Genomic DNA, 20,260 nt, shown 5'->3' with positions numbered 1-20,260 from the left:
GCAAGAGGAGGATGATGTCCTACTGCTATATCATATGTATCTGATAGAAGGGCCAAATTTAGCCCTCGGAATTTGGCTTCCAGGCTCCTGAGCAATGCAGAATAGAATCAAATGCATGATGAGGATCATCATTTGAACCTGTCCTAGGCCAGGGGAATGTGCTTTGTAGGACTTCCAAAGGCTCCAGTTTACAAGTGCTGACAGTGAGGACTGGCCCTGGGCTCTACAGCGCTGCGATCATTGCAAGACCTTATTTTAAAATATTTCTGATCAGTTTGGATGTAAATTCATGTGTGACTTGGTAAATGCTCACTGTGGCAATGCGCCCATCACCGTGGACAAAGTGTGCAGACATCCGGATACTCCAGCACAAAAGAGAAAACAGATGAGTAACTTCCTACCAGGACTGCGTAGCACACAGGACCTGTGGTTACACAGTGCTCAGGGAAAAGCAGCCCTTAACGTCCTGGTCCATATGAGAAATACCCCACAACTCATCAGCCTGCACTCAGAAGCCAGCACAAAGCGAGCTAACCCACGGCCCAGCCGTGCAGAGGGGAATGGCAGCGTTCCCTGAATTCTCACCACCATGGATTTGTGCTGGGTGGGGTCAGGCACACATTCCTGTGAATAACTCAACCTTTTCCTGAGTGAGAACGGAAAACAGTAAAACAGTCTAAATAAGGAGCAACCTGCTGATTGGACAAGAGATTACTTTTTTTCCTGACCTTGTTCCACAGCATTCTTAAAGATCGTGGCTGTTTTCCTTGCCTGCTACCAGTCCACTTGGGTGCTGAAACAGTCTGTTGTTCAGCCTGGTCAAAACAAAATTGGAATTTAACTGAAAGCTGTGTGAGGGAAGTGCTGCCACAGCATTTGCTCTGCTTCAGCACGGAACAACTGTGGCTACAAGAGGTTCACGTAGCAACAGACTGCCGTAGCTTTGGCTGAGAGAGGAAAAGGTAATATAATTTATTTTAGTTGAACCAATGAAACAATGCCCGTCTGCCTCAAAAATGTTATTTTTAATGTGTGAAAATGTTTCTTGCAGTACAGATAGTACACATAATTTCTCTTTGGTAAAAGTTCATCTGTACTGTTACCCTCCGATCCATTCATACTGTGGGATTGTTTTTCCTCGTTTCTCCTAAGAAATCGTAGGCCACCTCAGAGATGTCAAAGGCTGTGTGAGTGTTTTCTGAGGACAGCAGAGACTGAAGGGCACCACCGTTGTCTCGGCTCTTTCTCAGAAAGTCAGCAATCACTCTCCAGCGAGATGCTTCAGACTCCTCATCTGCCCACTTGTAGCTGGGGAGCAAAGTGGACCTGAGGAGGGGGAAGGCTGAGTCGTGGTACGCCAGGATGAACACAGACTTCAGGAATTCTCGATCTCTCTGCAAAGAAGAAAAGCATTTGGCATCATTTCCATGCAAAAATATGCAGTGCTGTCAAGCAGTCCTACATAAGGAAAACAAAACAAAAACATTCAATCAGCCCCCAGTTCCTGGGAGGCCGGACCTTCTTCAACATCAGTCAGGCTGGATGAGCCCCAAACCCAGCACAGAACTATACTGTGTAAGCTGCAGATCAGCTCTCCAACTGCTGCAACCAACACAGTGCAGTGGTACACAGCCAAACCCACAGATTGTGCCACCTCTGCTGAGGAGGAACCTTGTGATGCTGATCTGGCCAGTCCCCGTGGTTTTCACAGCCAGGGGGTTCTCTGGAGAAACAGACTGTGCTTCCCAATGAGCCATTCAAAGGCATCGTAAGCTTCACAGTGCACTAAAATCCCTGTCCACATCCCCACACCTGATTTTCAGATAGAATCTTACTGCACTCTGCCTGAGGAAGCATTACTGCATAGTTTGATACTAAAATTCATCACTGAAAGAGAAATTTCAGCCTTCTGCAACCCTCTTCTCCCTCCACCCTGGTGAGCTGCCTATGTTGAAGCAGCCTGAACTATCAAGCTTTCTTTTGGTCCTGCCTTCAACTTTGGATAGTCCCTTGTAAAGCATGCTTAATTTAGGTTGGGCAAACAGAGGAAACAACACACTGGAAAGTGTAATCATTTTCTTCCTTTTTAATACTTATTATCTTAGTATTAACTCATCTAGTCTTAATGACTTCATCTTAATTAACTCATCTAGTCTTAATGGCCTTCATCTCTCCCTACCTACGTCTGTAGTCACACACATTAGAAATGAAAGTCAGTTTGCTGGGGGCAGTGGAAACCCTGAGACCTCTGACAGACATGTCAACACCTTCCTGATTTCAGAATTATTTTGGTTCAAGCTCTTGCAAAACTAGAAGAGATCTTTGCACTTTTTCATTGCTTTGCATGAAGTCTTGTGCTGCCAACGCTCACCACAGAAAGTTATCTCATGGGGTATTTATATTTCTTCCTAAAAACACCAGTGTATGAGGAGAAGACTCTTCTCCAGAGCCCTGCATGCAGAAATTGAGTGTGTTTGCTCTTGTCCCTGGGGGAGACACACACCCTCTCTGCCTTGCAGGCCCAGATCCCACCTGTCCTTCCAATGCTCTTGGCAGAGAGATGCAACAATCCCTTGTTCCTCGCACCACAAGACTCTGAGCAGGAGGTAGGGCCATTCTCTATGTAGTTATTTCACATTCTGACAGGGCACTCTGTGTAGAGACAATTATACCCTGCCATGTTTGCAAAACCTAGAAACTAAGAATCAGCCTGGTCAATTCATCAAGCACTGATCGCTTCAAACAGACAAAATTTGGGTGCCTCCTTTTCCAAACACGGGAACATAGCCTTCTATGCAAGAAATACAGAATCACAGAATGGCCAGGGTTGGAAGGGACCTCAAGGATCATGAATCTCCAACCTCCACATTTCATAGCAGCCCAGGCTGCCCAGGGCCCCATCCAACCTGGCCTTGAACACCTCCAGGGATGGACGGGGCATCCACAGCCTCTCTGGGCAGCTGTTCCAGCACCTCACCACTCTCATAGTACAGAACTTCCCCCTGACATCCAACCTCAATCTCCCCTCCCTCAACTTCAAACCATTTCCCCTTGTCCTGCTGTCATCTCCCCTTTCAAAGAGTTGACTCCCCTCCTGTTTGTAGGCTCCCTTTAGGTACTGAAGGCTGCAATGAGGTCACCCCACAGCCTTCTTTTCTCCAGGCTGAACAAGCCCAGCTCCCTCAGCCTGTCTTTGTAAGGGAGGTGCTCCAGCCCCCTGATCATCTTCTTGGCCCTCCTCTGGACCCTCTCCAACATCTCTGTCTTTCTTGTACTGGGGGCTCCATGCCTGGACGCAGTACTGCAGGTGGGGCCTCACAAGAGCAGAGAGGTTCAGTCACCTCCCTGTCCCTGCTGGCCACCCCTCTTCTGATGGAGCCCAGGATACGAGTTGCTTTCCAAGTTGCAAGGGCACACTGCTGGCTCAGAACACTGCCTCCTCGAAAACTCACCTGCCATTGAACCTCTGCTAGGATCATGAACAATATGACTGGCATTGGAACCTCTCTGCTACCCCTGGGAAGCTGAACAGTTCATGTCTCAGCAGAAGATCAGCAGCTGAATGTCATAAAAGCACGCAAGAAGGAGCAAGACCTAGCTGTCGTGCCAGGCAGCAATCCTGCCATAGGAGTGGCACATGACAAATCAGGTAAAACTGGATGGTTCTGGGATTCTGAGGAGTTACTAATTCTCTGAGCAGATCAGCTTACATTTTGGATGAACGGCCTTGAAAAAGCTGTTCTGCTTCAACACAGGGAGATTGCAGAACTTGGGGCCTTCCTCCAGGTAGACTGGAGCAGGACTAGAGCTGGGAGGCTGGAAAAGGAGATTGTTTTGTACCCTTTTACACCAGTGGAAAGTTTTTACCAGGCAAACGTTACAAGCACATCATGAAAGAGAGGCACATTTTGAGCACAAACCTATGACATCTTCCACATTAACAATTATATTTACAAACACAGAGACAAAAAGTTACAAATTAATTTTGTAATCCTCCCAGTTTTCTGCATTTTCTAAATAAATCTATGGTGAGAGGAACAGTTAATTCTGGCAGCAATGCTGAAAGAAAGCTTCTAGTTTGTATTAGCTTTGGTGTATGCCAAGGAAGAAACTGGCACTTGGTAATGTACTACCTTTTCTGATCTCTTCAAAGTTCTTTCTCTGTCCGCCCAAGCACTCTGAAATGAGATGTAAAACATACAATGGGAAATCAGATCAAGATTGGGGAAATCTGGCAAAGTTCCACTTTTACCTGCAGAAATCCCTCTTTCACTGCAGCCCCATGGTGGCTTAAGCCCTTGTTGCAGCCCTTCTTTCCTCACGTTCTAATCATCAACTACTTTGAGGCCTTACATCCTTTTCAGATGTGCTCAGATGTTCTCTTGCTTTTGAAGGCACAAGAGATCTGCATGTACTTGAAGTAATTATAGCTTTGCTACTTGGCTTTTCCGTTTATCTTTTTACAGTGTAAATTAAAAAGCTCAAATTATGGAAACTAGCTGGGAATTCTGACACATCATTTGTAACTGAACACTATACAGAAAACATACCCGCAGTGCATCCATCAGGTCTGGCTGATCCATGAGTTGAGGAAAAGTTGCTAAAATAGGATTACAGATTAATTCTGAAACAAAAAATAAACACATTGGAGGCAAAGAAGAAATCGGATGGTTTTCAAGGCAGAAGACCAGCTATGCCTAGAGACAGCCCCCTCCCCAAACTCTTGAGAGGGAAAATGAGCTGTAACAGTACTCCAGAGCTGCAAAGATTGAAGAGTTCTCACAAGAGCTTTCTACAGCAAACTCTCTAACTGCTGAGATGCAGTTAGCAAGGGAGAGAACAGATGTGCATGAAAGAAAGAAAACAACAAAAAAACCCAAACCAAGTGCCAGTTTATTAGGAGAAGCCAGCAAGTAACAGCCCTTACTAATTTAACCCAAGGGCAGAGTAGGGTGTTTTCCTCACTGCTGCACCTGTCTTTTTTATCAACACCTGAAATTGTGACACCTGGTTTGGATGTTATGAATAAACATGCTTTTGTTCTGCCTTGATCTGGCTTGCGTTGCATGTGGGTTGGGGATACCTGGACAACTGCTTTGTCAGAACGCAGCAGAATACAGCCAACCATTTTAGAAGTATGATTGACTTTGAAGTAAGAGCATCAATTTGCCTTTGCAACATCAGAAAAGTAGAGAACTGCAACCTGAACAACTTCTGAACCGTGGGGGTAAAGCCTTTAAAACATTTCAAATCAAGACTGAATCCAAATGGCAGCAACTGAACTCCAGAGATGGTCAGCCTGATGTATTGTCCTATGTTACAAAGTTCAAGTCAGGCAATTGTGGTACATGGATCTTAGCTGGCCCTGAAACACTGAGCATCTTCTTTTTCTCAGTGATGAGTTTAATAAAGAAAGCACTCATTCATTCAAGGGTCTGACTTTTGTATGTGCTTTGACTACTTGCTGTCTGGAAGTTCATGGAAGGCAGTTTAGTACTGAGCATCTTTGAAAAGTGAACCTGTAATTCAGGTGCCTCAGTATGGCATCACATGGACTGCAGGCTAAAATGTACAAGCAAATGTATTTGCCATAGGAACAGAGGACACATCATTCAATCTGGGAAAGAGACAGAGGAGAAAGCACAAGAAAATTACTTTGCAGTACCGCTGCCAAGTCATGAGCAGCAGAGTTAAGAAATGTAATTTTTTCTGTATTTCAAGTGTGAGTGTGTAACAGAGAAGACTGTAAGCTATCATGATTTTGGTGTGGAAGGAATAACATACAGACTTTCAAAATCAGCACAAGATAGAGTTCTAAAAGCAGAGCTTTTCCACTTCCATCTCTCCCCACTGCCTTGACCAGAAAATAAATACTTAAATCAATAAAAGGAATTAAGAGAGGATGATTTCATCCCAGTGACAGAAACAGCTGCTTAATCTTTCCTATAACACGGGAGCACGCATTCTAGAAATGGATGAGTACATCTTTCAGCACATCTGATCTCTCACTGCATGGGTGGTGCAAGGGAAACGTTTATCTTCCAAACAATCCCTTAATCTTTATTTACTGCTGATTTAGAAATAACCTTTTGCCTGTCCACGTGGGCTTTTTGGGGGCTAAGTTTCACTGAAGACACTTCTCATACTTCACAGAAAACAAAACTGTTCTCGTGGTTTCTGCATCTTGCTGTGTGAACTGGTGCCAAACAAGGCAACGCGTTAGATGCAAGTTGAAATATTTCTAGTTTGAAATGCAAACACACCAAGAGGCTGTTTCCTTTTGTTAGCAGGGACAGCAGTTTTCAATTTGTTCCCACTGCACCTGCAAACACAAAGTTTAAACACCAAAATCCTTGACAGAGGGAGCATGGCTTCCTAACAGTGCAAGACAGTCGGCTTCTTCCCTACCAGGAAACGAAGCAGTAAAAGCAGTCTGTGTCAGTGAGAGTTGCTCCTGCAGATCCATTTAATTTTACAAAAGAAAGACTCTGGAGTGACTGCTTCTCTTTGGGAACCTGGCCCTTTTTTAAACACTCTCCACGACCGAGTTCTTCTGTACAGCAGTGCAATCCTTACCTGCGCTTTGCATGTTTATTCTCTCTCTCAGCAGTGCATCCCCAAGTATTTGCCGATAAAATATCAAGAGATGGATGTAGCACATACTGCCAATTAATGTTTCTGGTAACAAACTATTGGGAAAATAAAGAACACGCTAATGAAACTTTTATTCATAACGTTCCTACAAAGCACTGCTCTCCAGAACATCAGAGTAACGACAGGTTCAGAGATGCCATCAGCTCAGATGGGCGTCCCCACGAAGCACCAGCCTGGGAGGGCACACACCAACACAGCTCTAACAGCCAGACTTCTGCTGCTGCCATTTCCAGCCTCCTCTAATTGCAAGCTTTTTGCTTGTTTTCAGCAGCGCAGCGTTAAGCCTCAGAGAATGAACGTAACATGCAGGGAGACAGCGCTCAGATTTTTCCATAGCCTATGTTGCAAGGAAGGAGAACACTTCAGATCGATCTCTGGGACCATTCTAGGCTGAATTATGTTCTCATTTTACAGCAGCACACACAGGTACTTACTTCAGGATGTCTTTTGACTGTGTGCTTAATGACCTCAGTTTCACTACAAGCACAGGCTGCTTCTTGAGTGATATAAGCTGATGGAGAACACCACTGCCTGTTGGAGAAATAAATACACAGTTAATTATCTATTTTGAAATAACACAAAGAATTCTATTACAAGAATGAATACTGACATTTGTTAAGAGATGGGTTTTTTTGTGGAATTGTAATAGTTTAAAGATGGGCTAAAAATCAGGAGGAATTGAAAGCTTTTTTTTTTTTTCTTTTTTTTGCATTTTCAGTTGTATCAGTATTCAGCCTAACTTAAGGCACACTGGGCTAAGGAGTCCCCCTCCATTTGCTCGCTCAAACTCCCTTCAGCCACTGGCTTGTTTTGGTGAGTTCTTTCCATCTGGCTCAGTTCCCTGCTGCAGGTCACAGCATCACCTGCACTGCCTGTCACTTCTCACACCAGGTGCTGCGAGACAGGCAAAAAGCAGGAAGCCTTGGGAACTCTTCAGATCAATGTTTCTGCTGAATCTTGTAGCAGCACCCCACAACCAACACATGTCCAGTGCAATTACAGAAGTAACTGAAAACCTGCATCAAAAAATAATCCTCAGCCTACAAATAATGGAAGTTACAGAGGTGTTGGCACTGACAGGTGGTTGTGAATCCAGCTAGCACTAACAACCAATTCTCCCTCATGCAAAACAGGAACACACAAAACAATACCAGGCTGTGGTGACTGCATGCTCATAACAGCCCCAGCTGAGCTCTGCCTGTTATAAAAAAGGTATGACACGCATCATTTTACTTATGAAATGTTGGTGGGAAACCATACCTCTTCTTGATAGTGATGGGTCAACCTCAACACCTCTCTCATAGGGGGTACCACCATTCAATAGCAGCTCATGCATTCTGTGAAGGAAGAGCAGCACAGTAAAACAACGTGTGGATATATGGACACAGCACAACTGCTCTCTGAGAAAGAAAGAAACCTGCTATCTCAAATAAAAACCTGACAGTGCTTGAGGCTATGACTGGTATTTGATGTGAAATGACTACACCTCATTACTAAGCAGCCAAACCCGAGATGATAAATTTCAGACTTGTATCATATTGCGAAACTAGCTGATTATTTGAACAGAAATTAGCAGCAATGATACCAGTATTTTCCCTGCATCAGCCATTTCATTCAAGTGTTTCTGAGGAATCACTGCTGAAGCATCAAATTTTAGATGCAGAAGATTTTAAATGTTTAATAATAACGTAATCACAGTTTTGTCAAGAGTAAGTCCATGTTGAAGTATCCACGTGATTTCACTCTGCAGAGACTGTGCTTGACTCAATGGAACAGAAAACACTAGAGACCAGATTTAGAAGAGTTGTAGAGGCTAATGCTTGCATATCAGATTGGTCTACACCTGCCCATATCAATATCTGCCCATATTAGATATGAACTTGGCTCCTAACCTAATATATATATATATGCATACATACAGAGAGATGGAAAACACCATAAACTTACTTGGAAGGAACAGGCATTCCATCAGAAGAAAAAAGCTTCTGAAATGCCCAGCCACAGCTTAGCTCTTGTCGTTCACCTGTTGACTGCAAAACAAAAGAGGAATGTAAACCTGAGCAGTTGAACCAGACCTTCTACCATTCAGCAGAAAAGCTGTGCTGAAGCTGATCATTGACATAAAGCCAAGAAAAGCACACTGAAGGAAAACCTACATATATCAAACACTAGAAGGCTTTACTACCAAGCACTGGGAAATGGAGCAGATCCTGTGTGCCAAGCCACCCATTTCCAGCTCTATCCCAAATCAACTGCATGACCCTGAGAGTAACATTTTACATTTCAGGATCTCAACTTGAATAAATACCAAGTGAAGGCACAGTTTCCTTCTTTTTAAGGTGTTCTGATAAGATGAAACAGAGAGAAAGCACCAGAGCACTCCTAACAGGTAGGAACTTGCACACAGTCCTTTGTTTAACATCACTCTGCAAACAGAAGCTGACAACTGTACATAACCTTGATGATTCAAATGTGCATAAGAGGGGCTATTATCTCTGGTTAGGACTCCACGAACTGAACGTGTTGCTCATCACCAGCACTCACACCATCCAGCTCCCTACACATTTACACTCTACTTATCTTCCAATGCAACAGTTCTGCATTCCCACCATGCTTGCTATCGGCCCCTTTCCTCCATGCTGCCACAGGGACATCTGCATCCCAGGTTTACACAAGTGTTAATGAAGGAGAAAATACAGCAGTACCTCTTTTGTAAATTCTGTCTTTTCAGAGTTCTCTTTTTCAGAATTACTCAGAACTCTGCCCATCACTAATACCCTAATCACTGCAATGATTTTCCCTTTCACTCAACAATTGCTTGAGTTCATCCGAGGAAGATGGTGGCAATCATGAAAATGCAGATGTTTCAAAAGAGGCAGCAAAATTTGACTCAATGTTGTAGACAAAGCAGCTGAGATCTTTCAGAAGAGGACCTCTTCCAAAAAGGCACTGTTTCCTTCCAACAGTACTGTTCCCTATCCCCTTTTCTATTAGTTCTTATGGAAAAAATGGTGTTGCCAACCCTTGTACTTTCAGAAGTAGAACAGAAGAATAGGAGGATATACCTGTATCACTTACAGAAACCAGTGTTCTATTTAAACAGTTAACATTTTAGTTTCCAAATTACACACACAAAAAACCAATAACACAGAAGTGAAAAGGACCATAACACTGGTCCTTTGTGATCACATGACACGAAAGTCTTCTATTTCAGCATAAGAAAAACTACACTTCTGTCCTGTAGTCAGAAAGCCTTTTATTCTCTAAGCACTGACTAGAATTAAATTTTCTCAAAACCAACTGTCTCTCCTCTTTCCAGATGCCAAAATACAGACAATTTTGCAATAGCAAGAAAAAAATCCCCTGAGCTTCCATTTGGATTTCACAGTCCTCTGTTGAGATGCTGCAGGTTGCCATGGAAAACAGGACAGCTGATTTGCTTTATAAACATGCTTGGAATGATTTATTCTGCAACTTTATACACTTACGTTGCGAATGTAAGTGATGCCAAGTTCAAATAGTAAACCAATGTCTGAAGATAAGGAATTGGACCTGACGAAACAGTCACCATCCAGTAGGCTGGGCAAAATGCCTGTTACCTTTACAGAGGGGGAAGAAATAATAACGTACATATTAAAAAAAAAGAAAGCCAACAGTCACCTCTGATTTCTAAAGGCAATTAAACACATCACCCATTTACATAAGATCCCAGACCCAACCCCACTGCACATAAAAGAAAACAAGAAGTACCAATTTCAAGTTGAAACCACTGCTCTATTTGTTCTTTACGCTGCCATTAACCACAGCTATGCTACTAAGGTACATTTTTTGTGCTGAGAAGGTATCAAAGAACTTTCAAAGTCAAAAAGCAGTGAATTCTTTCTGAGAACACAGGAACAGCTGAGGTAAAACACACAAACAGTTTGGCTGTGAATGCAGCTTTGCACAACACCCAAAATATGGGACAGGGCACGTGCTCTTTTCAAAGGAAAAAAAAAGGAAAAGCAAAAGCTCATAGGCAACAAATGAACACCATGTAGAGTGCACCTGGCAACAGGTCAAAGTTAACCAGTGCCACTGACTGGATCACCAGTTCCTCCCACTACTTCTCCTTCCACTCTTTTCTCCAAAGCATTTTTGCTTTAAAAGCTTAGCTCGAATTGCTGCACTTCAGCAAGTCTTTTCTGCATGTTTATTTTGGTCACAATAGATGTTCTGTCAACAAGAATATCAGAAGTAATAGACATGGCTAAATAAGAAGCTGTAAACAGACACATTAAAGTGTCTGTTGCTGGTTGTCTCACGCCCTGAGCAAGATACCTACCCGTGGGGAAAAGGTCCACATTTGAGGGTTTTTAGGTTGCCACGTAGCTCTCACTGTGTGAATGTTACTCAGCACCTAAAACATGACAGTGGGGAAAAATGCTAACACAAGTTCTTCTGGAAAGCTACTCAACTCTAAGAAAATGCAGTATTATCCAAAGTTGAGCCAAGGTTCTGCATGCCACAAAGAAAATCACACTTGCTCTTCAACTTCATCACACAGTCTCTAAAACTCCAGAGGAAGGCAGAATCATCCAACCATTCCTGCTTCCAGTGCACCAGGAATAGTTCCTTTGACCCATTAACACTCAGTGCAGCAGAAGGAAATCCAGTGCTGACAATCTGGTAGCTTATCTTATGCAGAGCACAAAGGCATGTGGAGGAATGATGGCAGGTGTGGAAATAGAATCACAGAATGGCTTCTGTTGAAATGGACCTCAAAGCCCCCCAGCCCCAAACCCCTGCCATGGGCTGGCTGCCCTCCACCAGCTCAGGCTGCCCAGGGCCCATCCAACCTGGCCTTGGGCACCTCCAGGGATGGGGCACCACAGCTCTGGGCAGCAGTGCCAGGGCCTCACTGCCCTCTGAGTAAAACATCTGAGCACGACCCTGCCCCAACCATTCCTGGGCCCATCAGAGAGGACAGAGCAGCACAAACAGGGCTCACCTCCACAAACACAAAGATGCAAAGAAGCACAACAGCAGGTGGAAGAACCAAAACTGTGGATGCACAGAAACGAAGCCCCCACCCCAGCCCCACCCAGGGCTGTCCAGGAGCTGGGTGTGACAAGATGAATCAACAAGAGGAGCTCCCAGTATCACAGCCAAAAAGGGGTGCTGCTTAGGGCTGGGAGGTCCTACAGCATGCAAGGGAGAACATGTTGGGACTGCAGGTGACTTATGTTCAGAGGAGGAACCATGGCTGAAAGAAGACTGAGGTGGTTTGTGGAATACGAAGAGTGGGACATTCAAAGGGTAAGGGGATAAAGTGGTGTCTTTGTGAGCAGGCTGGTATGCATGCTTGGCCATGCCCTGCCTATGATCAATGCAGTTTGTCCTGTCTTCTCACTCAACTCCATTTCTCACTCTTTTTTCCTGCATGAGTGGGCTCTCTGTTTTGTGTGCGTGTGCATGGAGGCCCGAGTTTCAGCCAACAGGCAGCCCACAAGTCGCAGGAAAACTACATTTACTGCACCTGGAGAGAATGAAGGTACGCATGTCAGTGTGCTGTATCAAGCCAGACTGATTGGCAAGGAGATTAAGCAGCCTGGGAGCCAGGTCTGACTGTATGACTCTGAGACAACTGGAGGAGATGGCTACCAGAGGGACCAGAGCATTGTGAGCACCTCATCAAGACCTTTGCTGATAATCCAACTCACCCGATTGCCATCGAACAGACAGAGGCGAACGTGCCTGCTGAGAACCTGAATGCTGGCTGCTGGGAGAGGAATCGTTTTACAGCTACATAAAGTTACAATCAGGGACACTCGAGTTGGTGTAGGACAGATCTGAAATACAGGCAACAGAAGGAGGAGTAAATCTAGAGGTTCTTTCTATCATTTCTATCATTATGTGCTTATTTACTGAAACGACTGACAGCAGTGACCACTGGACTGGATTCTGTGACCCACAAAACTAGCATAGTATTGGTGGCAGCAGCAACATCTCTTCATACACCTTTACACCTCTCCTAAGGAGATTGCTACAAATAATTCAGTGTGACAGCTACAAGGTCCTGTCAGAAAGGAATGCTGTCACGGGGCTCTTCACCAGGTATTTCGGGTGACAATCACATTGCTGGGCTATTGTTTTGCCAGGGGTGTTTTATAAATAGTCATTCTAAAAATGGTGTGAATCAAGAGATTATTAGTCAGAATGAGCAAAGACAAATGAAACTGGTGGTTTCACAGCAATTAGGAGACATTCATGGTACAAGAATTCAACTAACCACCCGTGCAGATTTGTTTCAACCCAAATAAGGAACCACAAGCTTAAGATGAAACATAATTCTGAAGAAATACCCAACATAGCAACCTGTGCTGATTTTTTTTTAATCAGAGTGTAATAACATCTATTGCCTGAGGAATCTAGGTTGACAGTGAAGAACTCTATCACTATTTTACAGCAAAATTGATCTACTAATATGAAACACTTTTTTTTTAAGTTGCTAGCAATTCACATCTACAGATGTCACCATTTCTCTTGAACCAAAAGCATCACAGCTTTCTGATCAGTAATACTCACAGTATTTTTTTCAGAATCCCACACCAAATCTTTAAAAGCCAGCTGGGATGGAGTAAGTTTAGGCTGCAAGAAGTAACTTGCTCTGAACTGATTACCTGAAACAAATGCCATTAAGATAGATAGATAGATAGATATCTAAAAAGTCTTTTATGATCTTTATTGCCACAAAATCAATAATGCCCAAAATTCAGATGTGCCTTAAGGTCCATTTAAGTATTTGACAATACTAAAGAGGTTTCTGCTACAAGTACCCTCTAAAATGGGAAGAGCTATTTGGAAAAGTGTTCTGCAGCATTTCATTTTAGAATCACTGTAATTTCTTTTGTCCATTAAGCTACTGACTAGAAACAGTTTCAAATGAAAAGATGACGAAAACTGAGATGTGTACTATCTTTTGAAGTCTCTTCATGGAATATCTGTGAGAAAAAGGGAGGAAGGCTATTCAAATCCATAATTTTCTGCAGTGTCAACAGGAAGAGCGTTCCAGAGTGGAAAATGTTTGAGATTATCAGGGAACTTGCCATTGCCTTCATGTGCTCAGGATTTCACTCAGATAAATTTATTTGATAAAGTGAAGAAAAAAAACCCAAACACTTTTAATACGTTATTTAACTGGCCAAATACAGCCTGAACAGATTACCAGTGACAATAAAGCAATGAAGATTTCATCCCAGTTATGCTGTTGGACTACAGAACTCACTACAGACAGCTGCTGTGAGAAAACCTTACCTTGTTCTAAGAGCTGGGAAAGCGTGGACAGACGGAATCCTGCAGGCACTGCTCCCATGGCTGCCAGCATCTCTACTGTGTCACTCTATAACAGAACAAGTGGCTGTTTGTGTTCCTGCCATCCACTACCAAAGACCTGAAGATTCAGTCACCTAACTCTACTTTGAAGCTGGTTTGGTGCAATCCAAGGAAGGACTTTTACTTTGTGTTGTGTATGATCCCACACAGACTTTTTTTTACTAAACCCCCTCCATTACAATGCAGCATTGGTGCAGCCTGTTCACAAAATAAAATCACACCCATGAAAAAGAACTGGTGTTAACTGAAAACAGTGGTCCTAACTATGACACACAGCACATAGTAGAAGTCAAATCTTGTCTAAAAAATAATTAACATTATGGCAGATTACATTGCTCTGTAGCACAGATGCCTACCTCTGTGGTAGCTTTTCTTACAGCACTCCAGTGAGAGTCTGTTCTGGAAGAAAAAAAAGAAATATTTTTATTTCAGAACACGTTATTGTCATGAGGACAAAAATCTGAACACTAAATACAAGTTTGCTGCAGTGTCTTGTAAGCTGAAACGTAAGTTGACACATGACCCAACCATATTTTGAGGCAAAAAGAAAAAAAAAAGACAACACCAAAACAAACAATGAAACCAAACACTCAAAAGATCCTAGCAAAGTAAAAGTGTGTCTGCAAATTGAAGTTTGTACAACTGAGAAACAGCTGCGGGCTCAGGTTCAACTTGCTGCCAGCCAGAACCTCCAGATCCCTTTCTATGGAGCTGCTCCTCGTCCCCCAGTCTGTAAAAGAGGGCTGCCCCATCCCAGGTGCAGAACCAGCATTTGCTTTTCTTCATGCAGATGCCCTTAGATCTGTCAAGATCTTGGGGCAAGGCCTCTCTACCCGTAAGGGGTCCAATACTCCTCCCAGTTAACCATCATCCACAGATTTACTTAATATAATGTCCACGTTCCTCTGGAGGAGCAGAAGACTTTAGTTTGGACAGGAAGAAGAGCTGAAGTTCAGCATGAAAGTCCATTCCAGCTGCTCCTTTGGAACTTTTTGTCAAGACAGGACAGTAAACCATTTAAAAGGACGGTACAAAATAATAATACAAAAGTAAAACCATTAAGCACCTCTCCATTTTTGCTTCTTTAGAGTCTGCCCTGGGACTCCAGTGTCCCCTCTCACTCTCCCCAGTGTGGAATGGCTTTGACCTGTGGGGTGAGGCGCAGGCTCTTGGCAGCCCAGGGCAGGCTGCAGGCTGAGCCTTTGCTCAGCACTGGACAAACGAAGCCAAGGGATGGAGGACAGCAGAGGTACCCCCAGCTCTCACTGCAGGGCAGCACCATGGCATGGGAAAGGCCTCAGCAGCCCCCAGCACCTGGTGGTTGCTATGAGGGTGGCAGCTGGCCAACTTCATACTAATTTCCCTTTGCATCATTCCATTTACCTTTTTTTAATTTCAGTTCCATCTGCTGTTTCATCCACCACTTCTATGTGTTCATCACTTTCCTCTTGGCTTTCTTCATCTTCATTATGGACCTGTAATTCAGATTCAGAAAGGACGAGTGCTGGCTTTTTTCAGTTCTGCTCTTCAGAATGTCTTCTCCAACCACAGCACGTGTGAATGGCTCAGAAGAGGAGACATTCTGCCCGTAACGACTGTCACTGCACAACACTGACCTCAGTTCTGTACCTACAGCAGCACATTGGAGTATTCCTACGAAAGCACTCTAAGGTAGAAAAGTTAGCTACCCAACAAATGCTATGTTGTGAAAAGCACTGTTCCACAGTGTGAAGCTCAGTCTAGCAGGGCTCAGTAGAGCCAAATTGTGTACCCACATTTACATGTCCCTCACAGCTGTCCATGGATACATACCCAAGAATAAACACACTAACACAAGTAAGCCATTAAAAAAGAAAAGGAGGGGGAAACAAAACTTGAAAAATCAGTTTCTGAAAAGGTCTTTTCACATCAAACCACAACATAATCCAGTTTTCATGTGAACTGGCACTTCATACGAATCATGAAAAGCAAGTATCACCCCACTACAGCTTGGAGTCTTCAGAGCTGATCTTTAGTGGCAAAGATGACAGCAGTAAGATACTGCAGTTGCACATGTAAGCCCCCTGACCAACTGCATGCAGCTATACGACGATCAAGGCACAGAACGTTACACAGGTGAGACTAGAGCAGAAGAAGGGCGCAGCACACTAACCGCAAGGTAGGTTCTAGGCACGAGGCCTCTCTCCCCTTTTGAGTTCTCAGCTACCCACCAGCCATCCGCCTTCTTATCATGTATAAGCAGGACTTCACCTTTCTTTGCCATTGGGACAGAAGGAGAAAAAAGACAACCAAATATTTCAATGTGATGCCAAACACAATATGAACAACAATTCAGTTTTTCCCCACAGGTTGCAGACTAGAACTACACATTCTGGTGCTACAGAAAGAGGCAAGAGAACACTGAGCTCCAGTAAGGGAAATGCAGACTGGGGAAAGCCTTTCTTCCCAGATCCTTCTGAATCCCAAAAGCATGGGATGTAATTATTGCTACTGTTTAATACAGAATGACCTGCAGTACCAGCATGGCAATAATTTTTTTGCAGAGGCCTGCTTACCATAAATGTGAGGTCCCCTTCCTGCTGCGCATTAAAGTTCCCCACTGCAATGCATTCTTTGACATCAGGATCATCCAACAACTTATCCTCATCTTCCTCATCTGTTTCTTCACTTTCTTCTTCCTCACTACTTTCTCCACTGTCATCAGCACTCTCATCCTCTTCTTTATTTTTGTCCTCTCTTTGAGGATCTTTCTGATGTCCCCCATTCCTACCCAAAAATAAATCAAACTTTTTATTCATTTTTAAATTTTTAATAAATCTTTTTGAAATTGCTGTAAAAGCCTTACAACGTGGGCTTCCCTGTGTACAAAAACCTCATTGTAGTCCTTGGCCTGGCCCGAAATGGTGTTTCATCCTTAAGCATACAGACCACAGTACAACCTGCATTATATTTCAGCCATTAACCCAAATCCTCAGAAAGCTGCGGCGAGGCTTTCTTGACTTCATTAATAAAACAAGCCCCAGAAAAGCCAGCTCTTCTGCAGTGTTTTAATAGCTAATAAGGAGGATAAGCAGACTTTGAGGGTCCTTTCCAGTGCTGCATGTAGGATTCTGTTGAAGTACAGATGCTTTGTTTGGGTTACTTACACCGTGTCATTTGTAGCCACGTTACCCTGATCCAAGGTACGATCAAGTTTCTGCAGCTGCTGGGATAGCTTTAGCAATAGCTTTTCTTCTTCTTCTTTCCTCTGGTTATAATTCCCCACCGGTGCAGGCTCATCAGCCTGAGAAAGGAAAATACAACAAATTTACAGTTTCCCTATAAAGATAACTTTACAGACACATCTCATGAGTTTTGATATTCCAGGGCAGTGATGACTCCCTACTTAGTGATATTCTTCTTGCCTTTTGCTTCAACAAGATGAAGTTCCAGGGTATATTTTCAATCTACATTCTCCTCTCCCAATACAATGATAAACATCTTGAAATATATTGGGTCAATAAAGATTTTAGTGCACATAACAAAGCATTAAAAACGTGTTTTTAAATAGTACAAATGAATCTCAGAGATCCCACAGGTTATGCAGTGCTAGGCATTACTTTCGTCCCGAGGCATCTAAAATTGAAGGAGGTTAGCATTCTCTGAGTATTTACCACAATGTATTAAGGAGAAGGCCATGAACAAGTCTCTATACCTACTTTTTTCAAACTATGAAGAGTGTTTGTATTCTCATCCACCAGTTTCTGCAGCTGCAAACATCTGCATTGAAAGCAAAGACAGGCAGACAGCATTATCTTAAATCTGGCTGACAGGACATTGAAATCATGCAAAATCACTGAAACGTGTATATTTAGATGCCCATACCTTCTCACAGCTGTATGCACACAAAGCTTTACAAAAAACACCAATACAATCCCAAAGAGTACTTCATAAACCAAGAGCTTGGTGTCTCCTTAGAAGCGGGGTTTTAACAAAACTCAGAAGCAGCAGCATCAACAGATTTGAAGCAGAGGGATAAAATGAGACCATCTCCTGGCTCTGACAAGTTTTGGTGACAATCATTCACACAAGAATCCCTGAAGAACAAAGGGAATGCGCAGCATAACTGCTTATTACCTGTGATGTGCAAGTTCCCACTTAAAACAACTTCAGCCTTGAGGAGTCCAAACAGCCTATGTGCTTACCAATGCTACATCACCTCACAGGCACCCACTATCCCTCAAACCCAGCACTGGGCAGGGTGCTGAAGGAGCCCATTGCTGCTGCCCTCGCTTAGTACTACTTGGGGGGAAGGTAGGATTGCCACTGCACCACACAAGTTCCTCAGCATCGAACCCTTGCTTTCCATAATGCCCAGAAGACCAGGTAACACTGCATTAAGTAGAGGCTCTGCTGGGCCCCTCACTGCAATAAAGACATTGAGGCCCTGGAACATGTTCAAAGGAGGGCAACAAAGCTGGTGATGGGTCTGGAACACAGGCCATATGAGGAGAGGCTGAAGGAGCTGGGAATGTTCAGCCTGGAGAAGAGGAGGCTCAGGGGAGACCTTATTGCTCTTATAACTTCCTGAAGGGAGGTTGTAGTGAGCTGGGGGTCGGCCTCTTCTCTCGTGTCATTAGTGATAGGACCAGGGGGAATGGTTTCAAGCTACGGCAGGGGAGATTCAGGCTGGACATGAGGAAGTATTACTTTTCAGAAAGGGTGGTCAGGCACTGGAATGGACTGCCCAGGGAGGTGGTGGAATCACCGACCCTGGGGGTGTTCAAGGAAAGGCTGGATGTTGTGTTGAGGGACATGGTTTAGTGGGAGCTATTGGGAATAGGTGAACGGTTGGACTGCATGATCTTTTAGGTCTTTTCCAACCTTGGTGATTCTATGATTCTATGACTTCCCAGGCTGAACCTCAGCAAAAGACGTGGTTCTGTGTCCTGGCATAGCACAAGTGGAGGCAGGTGACAAGTGGTGTCCCCCAGGGGGTCTGTCTTTGGATGTGTACTTCAACATCTTCATCAGTGACACTGACAGGGAGACTGAGTGCACCCTCAGCAAGTTTGCTGGTAACACCAAGCTGAGTGGTGTAGTTGATACAACAGGGAAACGGGTGGCATGCAGAGGGACCTGGATAGGCTTGAGAGGTGGGCCTGTGTGAACCAAACAAGGCCAAGTGCAATGTTTTATACCTGGGACAGGGCAATCCCAGATATGTGCAGACTGAGAGAAGTCCTTGAGAACAGCTCTCTGGAAAAGGACTTGGGAGTCCTGGTAAATAAAAAGCTGGACATGAGCCAGCAGTGCACGCTTGCAGCTCAGAAGGTAAACAATGTCCTGGGCTTCATCAACAGAGAGGTGGCAGCAGGGAGAGGATTGTCTCCTCTCTGCTCTGCCCTCCTGAGGCCCCACCTGCAGTACTGCATCCAGGCCTGGGACCCCCAGCACAAGAAGGATGCGGAGCTGCTGGAGTGGGTCCAGAGGAGGGCCACTAAGATGATCAGAGGGCTGAAGCACCCCTCCTGTGAAGAAAGGCTGAAGGAGGTGAGCTTATTCAGCTTGGAGCAGAGAAGGCTGCCGGGAGACCTCACTGCAGTGTTACTGTGCCTCAAGGGAACTCATAAGCAGGAGTGGGAGCAACTTTTTACAGTCTGGTAGTTTTAGGACAAAGAGGAATGGCTTTAAAGTAAAAGAGGGGAATTTCAGGTTAGGTGTTAAAGCAAATTTTCACACAGAGGTTGTGAGACTGGCACAGGGTGCCCTGAGAACTGAGGATGCCCCATCCCAGGTGGTGCCCACGGTTGGATGGAGCCCTGGGCAGCCAGATCAGGTGGGGGCCGCCAGCTCACGGCAGGGGGTAGGAGCTCAGTGATCGTTAAGGTCTCTTCAAGCCACCTCCAGCACTGAACCCGCGCACGACCGCTGCTCACGCCGCCGACGCTCCGGGCTGCGGGTGAGGCCGCGCTCCGCAGGCACCGCCTCACCTTTGCCTCAGGGCCTCTCGCCGCCCGATGGCCGCGCTCGCGCTCTCTACCCGCAGCTCCTCCACCTGCAACACACGAGAAGCGCCGTCAGCTGCCGGAAGGGAAGCCGCTCCCCGGCGGCGGAGCGGCTGCTGGTGCCGTACCTGTGCCCGCAGCTCCCGGCTCCGTCGCTGCACTCTCTGCAGCGGGCCCCGCGCCCGCCGCCCCGTCATGGTCGCTAGGCAACGGGCGGCGCGGCGCACGGAGATGACGTCACTCCC

General features: G+C 44.7%; 1 protein-coding gene across 1 annotated transcript; it reads right to left on the bottom strand.

The window, feature by feature from the left end:
- Positions 1–948: 948 nt before the first annotated feature.
- NPHP1 (nephrocystin 1) lies at positions 949–20,245 on the bottom strand. The gene is made up of 20 exons (XM_042879138.1): positions 20,144–20,245; positions 20,001–20,065; positions 17,727–17,787; positions 17,175–17,311; positions 16,584–16,794; positions 16,181–16,282; positions 15,412–15,503; positions 14,385–14,427; positions 13,951–14,035; positions 13,222–13,316; positions 12,357–12,485; positions 10,979–11,053; positions 10,143–10,253; positions 8,602–8,684; positions 7,915–7,991; positions 7,089–7,185; positions 6,577–6,689; positions 4,551–4,624; positions 4,134–4,178; positions 949–1,394 (listed from the first exon to the last, which is right to left on the bottom strand). The coding sequence occupies exons 1-20, from the start codon at positions 20,210–20,212 to the stop codon at positions 1,116–1,118; spliced, it is 2,043 nt and encodes a 680-aa protein (XP_042735072.1). The 5' UTR covers positions 20,213–20,245; the 3' UTR covers positions 949–1,115.
- Positions 20,246–20,260: the final 15 nt, after the last annotated feature.

The sequence above is a fragment of the Lagopus leucura genome, unplaced genomic scaffold (genome assembly GCF_019238085.1).
Source record: "Lagopus leucura isolate 7727_CA_CO unplaced genomic scaffold, USGS_WTPT01 Super-Scaffold_73, whole genome shotgun sequence".
Taxonomy (NCBI): Eukaryota; Metazoa; Chordata; class Aves; order Galliformes; family Phasianidae; genus Lagopus; species Lagopus leucura.
Note: the sequence above shows the minus strand (reverse complement) of the source record. Positions and strands in the feature narration are given on the sequence as shown.

Excerpts from the sequence above, each read along its gene's own strand:
- NPHP1 (XM_042879138.1), bottom strand. The coding sequence starts at position 20,212 with ATGACGGGGCGGCGGGCGCGGGGCCCGCTGCAGAGAGTGCAGCGACGG. Across the intron at positions 4,625-6,576 it reads AATAAACATGCAAAGCGCAG|AATTAATCTGTAATCCTATT; the intron begins GTAAGGATTGCA and ends TTTTTGTTTCAG. Across the intron at positions 4,179-4,550 it reads ACCTGATGGATGCACTGCGG|AGTGCTTGGGCGGACAGAGA; the intron begins GTATGTTTTCTG and ends ATCTCATTTCAG.